The sequence below is a fragment of the Ovis aries genome, chromosome 2 (assembly GCF_016772045.2).
Source record: "Ovis aries strain OAR_USU_Benz2616 breed Rambouillet chromosome 2, ARS-UI_Ramb_v3.0, whole genome shotgun sequence".
Lineage (NCBI taxonomy): Eukaryota > Metazoa > Chordata > Mammalia > Artiodactyla > Bovidae > Ovis > Ovis aries.
The window spans coordinates 10,735,577-10,741,848 of record NC_056055.1 but is presented as its reverse complement, the minus strand read 5'-3'; the positions used below and the strand labels follow the sequence as shown (position 1 = coordinate 10,741,848).

General features: G+C 43.6%; 1 protein-coding gene across 2 annotated transcripts; it reads right to left on the bottom strand.

Annotated features, from left to right (window-relative positions):
- Positions 1–344: 344 nt before the first annotated feature.
- Positions 345–5,443, bottom strand: LOC101110208 (major allergen Equ c 1-like). 2 transcript variants are annotated; one of them, XM_004004007.5, is made up of 7 exons: positions 5,291–5,443; positions 4,804–4,940; positions 3,391–3,464; positions 2,269–2,373; positions 1,808–1,909; positions 1,564–1,613; positions 345–610 (listed from the first exon to the last, which is right to left on the bottom strand). In XM_004004007.5, exons 1-6 carry the CDS (start codon positions 5,381–5,383, stop codon positions 1,576–1,578), a joined length of 549 nt encoding a protein of 182 aa, XP_004004056.2. In that variant the 5' UTR covers positions 5,384–5,443; the 3' UTR covers positions 345–610; positions 1,564–1,575. The 2 variants fall into 2 exon arrangements, with proteins under 2 accessions (XP_004004056.2, XP_060266793.1); XM_060410810.1 differs by having other exon boundaries at positions 345–1,909.
- Positions 5,444–6,272: the final 829 nt, after the last annotated feature.

The following is a 6,272-nucleotide window of genomic DNA, read 5'->3' as shown; positions in this document are numbered from 1 at the left end:
CAGAGGATGGATGAGTTAGAGAAGCTGGGTTGTAAAGTCGTATCATAAAAACATGTTGAGCTGGTGTCAGCCCCAGCAACAATGCTCTCTCAGTACCCTCACTGAAAAAGAGAATTCTAGGACAGAGCAATTTCTAGGGCAAGTCTTACAGTTTACCAGGTCACTAAGAAATGGGCAACTCTAAAGATCAGTAGCACTCATCAGGATAGAGAATTATTGCGACGAGGGAAAATCCTGAATCTCAGGAAAGGTTCTGAGAGGCTAGGGGAAGATTCTGGTCACAAGGCCTCATTTTCTTCCTGTCACCCCACGACTCTCACATAAATGAAGAAAAACCACATGGCTGCAAGGCAAATCATTTATTGAACAGGTTGAGGAAGGTCTTATTCATGGTCCTGTTGTCCTGAATGGGGCAAAGCAGATCGGAAATCTGGAGGAAACTTTGATTCTCGGTGAGCTGCTAAGTCTTCCTAGATAATTAGGGAATATCCTGAAGATGCAGAGACGGTGCCTTCCCTCGCAATAGTGGTAGAAGTCAGGTCGCAGCGCTTGTCATACGATGATATGGGAACCATGGAAGAGAAGATTCTGGAGCCCAAACGAGGTGGCACTAAATAAGCAAATGAGAATGAGAACACAAAAGCTTCTTAAGTGCTTCTCAGACTGAACTGAGGATGAAGAGAATTTCTATTACCAAAAATACGCTGAAAAATAGTCATCAACCTGCATTCTAACCCATGCTATTTGCCAGAATAGGGGAAGGGGGAGTGTTAATGATTCTTTTCCTGTTTTTCTCCTATTGTTGACCCCATCTTAACCTGCCCCAGAGCCTATGAAAAGAAGAGTGGAAGCAATGAAGGATGCTAGGCTTATTCTGCCATCCTCAGCACTGGAAGTTTTAAAGTATTTTTGACAAATTGGCAAAAGCCATAGCAATCTTTTATTAAATGCTGACTTTATGTAAGCCATAGTTGCTAAGACTTTCACCTACATTATCTGAATGAAGCCACACAATAAATCTGAGGCAAGAAACAGATGAGGAAACTCAAGAGTCTATTTTCCAGGTTGGAAGACAACTGGAAGCTCAGACAGATTACAAATTAAGGATGTGCAGATTACAAGTTAAGGATGTGCAGATTACAAATTAAGGATGTGCACAGATTGAAGGAAGAAATATTTTCCATATATTGGAGGGTGAGATGGGCTTTCAGGATTTGAAGATGGACCACAAACACAGAATGTATTTGAGTTTCATATTTGCACCCTTTTCCCATTTAAAACTGTAAGTCCTACTGATTTTTCCCACATTATCAATTACTGAACCCTTTTCTCCAGCATTATATTCACATCGATTCTGTAAGGTAGACCTCATTGTTCCCCTTCTAATTGCTGTATCATTTGCTAAAAAACTCATGGCAGGAGTAGATCCTGAACACAGATCCTCCAACTCCAAATTTCAAGCTCTTCCTATCAAATTATTTTTATTGTGATCTTCTAAATCTCCTCCTGTAATCCCCTAATGCTTCTGGAATCCTGGGCCACCCCGTCTCCAGCAGAGCTCACCAAACTGCAGCCCTAGGCCACTCCATTCCCTCGCGCCTGGAAGCAGCGATCTGTAGAAGCAGAGAAGAGCACATTCAAACACCAACCCCAGTTTATTTCCCAGAACGAAACCACTTGATTTTCCAGGTTAGGACAAAGGGGACTGAATGGGGGTATTAACTTCTCTTGGATTTCTCCCCTCAGTAACATCCTACTCAGCAACATGGGATTTCAGGCAGAGAAAGCCAGAGATAGCTCAACTTACCCACTCTGGTCAGGTCAATAATGTTTTCCTTAACAATTCCATACTTTTGGCAAATTTCCACAAACTCGTTCTTCAGTTCTGGACTCGTATCTGGTTCTCGGGCTGTGGGAAGAGTAACAGGAGCTGCTCTGTCCTGTTTCCTGGTGATGGAGGCTCATGAGAGGGATGGGTCTCTGGCCGAGTGGGAAAGTGAATGGCACTGATTACGTGCTTAGGCACAAGTCTCAGGGATAGAAAAAAGTCTTTCTTGAATGTGACACCTTTAGGATATCTTTCTGGCACAGTGAGAGAGTCATCATCTTCCCGTCACTGAGCCTGAGAGATTTTACCAAAGGGGAACATCCATCTTTAATGAGGAGAGAGGTCCCAGGGTACGATTGGGAAGTCCACTCTGTCTCCAGGCTTCCTTCCTTCCCTGGCCTCCCCACCCCAAGATGAGCGCCAGCATGAAAATACTCTACCGTAGAGCTCTAGCAGTTGGTATGAGTCGCTGAAATTCTCGAGATAAAAAATAATATGGCGACTATAGTTCACCTGAAGTATGCGAAATTTATTATTTCCATCATCTGTGGAGAAAACAGAACACGGCTCAGAACTTCTTTGGTCTGTGGGAAAGGAGTGAAACCCTTTTACCTGTTCTCTCCCACAAAACAAATCCTGGAAGAAACAGAAAGTGATGTCTACTGCCTTCCATCTGCATCTCTCTGGGCTTCTTGAGGCAGCTTCTAAGGAACACTGACGGAGTGACCATTAGGGGTAGAAAAATTGAGCCACAGCAGTAGCTTCCCCTCTATCCTGACACCTGAGACTCACCTACCTCTCTCAACCATCTCTGCCAACTATGTGCCTCTGTCTTCTCTACAAGCCCCATTGGCTTTATATACCCAGTGCTATATCCTGAATGATACGCTGTGGCAAGGGCCTTTTGACACTGTCAGAAAGTGGGGCAGGGAACTACCCTGGTGATCCAGCGGTTAAGAATCCATCTGCCAATGCAGTGGACACAGGTTTGATCCATGATCTAAGAAGACTCCACATACCTCGGAGCAACTAAGATTGTATACTCTAGAGCCCACAGTCTCAACTACTAAGCCCATGGGGTGCAAGTGTTGAGCCCAAGATCCCTAAAGCCCTGAAGCCCTGAAGCCCATGATACACAGCAGGACATAAGCTGCCGCAATGAGAAGCCTGGGCGTTGCAATTAGAGAGTAGTTCCTGCTTGCTGAAACTAGAGAAAGCCTGAAAACAGCAGTGAAGACTCAGTGCAGCAAAAATAAATAAACATAGTTTTTAAAGTAGGCAAGGAATGAGAAGCTGTCCTTCCAATTTACTTTTTTATTTGCCAACTTCCTTTTGTTGCAGGAAGTACATATGACCGAGGTGCTTTCTCTGTATGATCCTATTGCATGCCAGGCACTGGCTTTGACACACACATTTCTGCCAAATTCAGGATACTGGCTATTAGATGGCCATGTTAGATTATCATTATGCATATCAGGAACTGATCAACATCCTGGACCTTAGCAAATTCCTTGCACTTGGAAGTAGAATTTTGAAAGATTTTTTGTAAAAAACATACTCACAGCTAATAGTATATATGCCATCCTCTCCTGTGCTGTCAGAAACCAAAGGAAGCTCAGTACACACTCCGTTTACCCTGTAAAACAGAATGAGCTGATGCCCAAGAGATCCTGATGGGATTGGCTCCCTCACATTCTACCTGTAACTTGAGTTTCCCATTCCACTGATTAGCTGTTAAGCACTTTTATTTACATGATTTCACTTCATTTGGTACATCGAGAATGAGTCCACTTCTTCTATCGCTATGCCTCTAACCTCTTCCCACTCTTACTATTATGACAGCTACTCGTCTAGAGAATTAGCTGGGTTCTGACCAACTTCTCACATAGTGACTTACAAACATCACCTCACTTGATCCTCACAAAAACACAGAGAGAGAATTGTATCATTGTCTTTTACTCCAGAGAAGACTGAGAAAGAAAGAGATGAATTTTCTTGGTAACTCAGAGATTCAAGAACTAGATAGGGTATTGATTCTGAATCCTGTGCTCTTAACCTGTGCTGTCTTTCCAGGCTACTAATGATCTGAATCCCCTCTGCCCATTATCTCCTCTACTCCCACAGGAATCAAGTCTATTCCCTGACCAGCAATGATGAAGAAGCTGAAGTTGAATGGTTCTACGAAGACCTATAAAACCTTCAAGAACTAACACCCTGAAAAGATGTCCTTTTCATTATAGAGGACTGGAGTGCAAAAGTAGGAAGTCAAGAGATACCTGGAGTAACAGGCAAGTTTGGCCTTGGAGTATAAAACGAAGCAGGTCAAAGGCTAACAGAGTTTTGTCAAGAGGACACACTGGTCATAGCAAACACCGTCTTCCAACAACACAAGAGAAGGCTCTACACACGGACATCACCAGATGGTCAATACTGAAATCAGATTGACATATTCTTTGCAGCCAAAGATGGAGAAGCTCTATACAGTCAGCAGAACAAGACCAGGAGCTGACTGTGGTTCAGATAATGAACTCCTTGAGTTCAGATCAAGAACTCAATCTTCAAGAAAGATTGAAGGCAGGAGGAGAAGGGGATGAATAGGATGAGATGGTTGGATGGCATCACTGACTTGATGAATATGAGTTTGAGTAAGCTCCGGAAGTTGGTGATGGACAGGATAGCCTGGCATCCTGAAGTCCATGGGGTCGAAAAGAGTCAGACACGACTGAGCGACTGAACTGACCTGAACTCCTACGTACATGTATTCCTGTCCCAGTTCTTATCTCCAAATCTAGAAAAGTCACAGGTTCATGTTCATCAAGCCTTGGGTCAGTGCTAGATGATGGACCCTGATTTTAGGTACAGATGCAGAATGTATGCATACGTGTGTGTCTGTGTGTATGTGTGTAAAGGTCCAGGACCATATCCAGGCTTCTAGGTTTCCTTTCCCAAGCAAAAAAAAAAAAACCCATACGTACTTTGTATGAAATTTAAATGACAATGAAGAGTTTTCCAAGACATCGATGTGCTCCACAAAAACTCTCATGCTACCATTTTCTTCTATCTTTTCCCTGTGGTCTGAGGCCAAGAGAATGGAATACCACTCCCCTGCAATCTAAAATAAATCGATAAAATGATTGGGTGAGAAAAGAGGAAAGGAATACAACATGAACCCTTGTCTCCTTGAACCCTGACCTCTGGGCCAGGACCGTCGTCATGGTGAAGATGAAATTAGACTCGGGTCGATCGGCACCACATCGAGGACTCTTTCCACTGTTCACTGTACCTCTTGTAAGTTGGAGCTTCCCCAGGTGTTGTCACCTTTTAACATGGTGCCATTGCCCTTAAACTTCCCGTTTCCTCTGCTATATCAAGGAACTCCTGCCCTTACAGATTGCCAACCTGCTTCGGAATCTCCCAAACTATCCTGCAAAATTCGAAGACATTATGCTTCCCTGCCCTTACCTTTGGAATATCGAAGTTGCTTCTCACAACATCAGAGGTTCCCTCCTGGGCACAGACTAGAGTCAGCCCCAGACACAGCAGCAGCAGCTTCATCTTGGCAGGAGACACACTGTCTTCTCTACTGTCACTGGGAATGAGTCTCTTCTTGATGGTGGCTTGGCTCCCCAGGGCCTCTTTTTTTAAATCTGCTCCAGGTCCAGTTTACTGTCCACAAGGCTCCACCTCACTTCCTCCCACAGTGTGACATGGGCTGTCATTCACTTAGGTGAGGCCAAGGACTGTTCCTGACCTTTTGAAACTTGGCAACATCATCTCTTTTAGATCTACTTAGTGACCTTAAACTCCTCAAAACAAAAACTCAAGAAAAATAGTGGAGGCTTGAAAGGGCTGTCTTGTGGAACCAGATTTAACTGTGGATCTAGCTTAGAATCCAAACTCCAGTTACATGTGGCAGAAATGGAGTCTTACCAGGAAGTGCGATGTTTGGAGACTCTGTGTCTCAGTGGGATTTGGAGAGTCATTGGTTCTGATAGCCTCAGAAACAAAGAAACTGTCTCTGCCAAAATTGAGAGTAACTATCACAAAGCATTAACACAGAGTTGGTTAAAATGGGGTTGGATAAAATATTAACAAAGTCTCTAAAGTATGGTGCCTGATATTCCGTGCATTTAAATTCCTTTGCCTTATACTCTGAACTCAACCCCTGTAGTCTTTCCACACAATGACTGAGCATTTAATCACCCTGTGTACCTCACCATTCTTAGGTCCCACAAGATAAATAGAGAAGTACAAGATTTCTTCTTCCTTTAAGCAAGTTTCAAAGAAGATAGGGAAATGCTTCATATACTCTGTAAGAACTTAATCCTACAAGCAAGAAAATAACTCCACTGAGTGGGACCAAGTCCAGACCATCATCGGTTAGCAAAGGGGTGATGGCAGGAGGTAGTATCATGCAGAAAGTGCCTAAGTGGACTTCCCTGGT

Excerpts from the sequence above, each read along its gene's own strand:
- LOC101110208 (XM_060410810.1), bottom strand. The coding sequence starts at position 5,383 with ATGAAGCTGCTGCTGCTGTGTCTGGGGCTGACTCTAGTCTGTGCCCAG. Across the intron at positions 3,465-4,803 it reads TCATTTAAATTTCATACAAA|GGTAAACGGAGTGTGTACTG; the intron begins GTACGTATGGGT and ends TCTGTTTTACAG. Across the intron at positions 2,374-3,390 it reads TGGCATATATACTATTAGCT|ATGATGGAAATAATAAATTT; the intron begins GTGAGTATGTTT and ends TTTTCTCCACAG.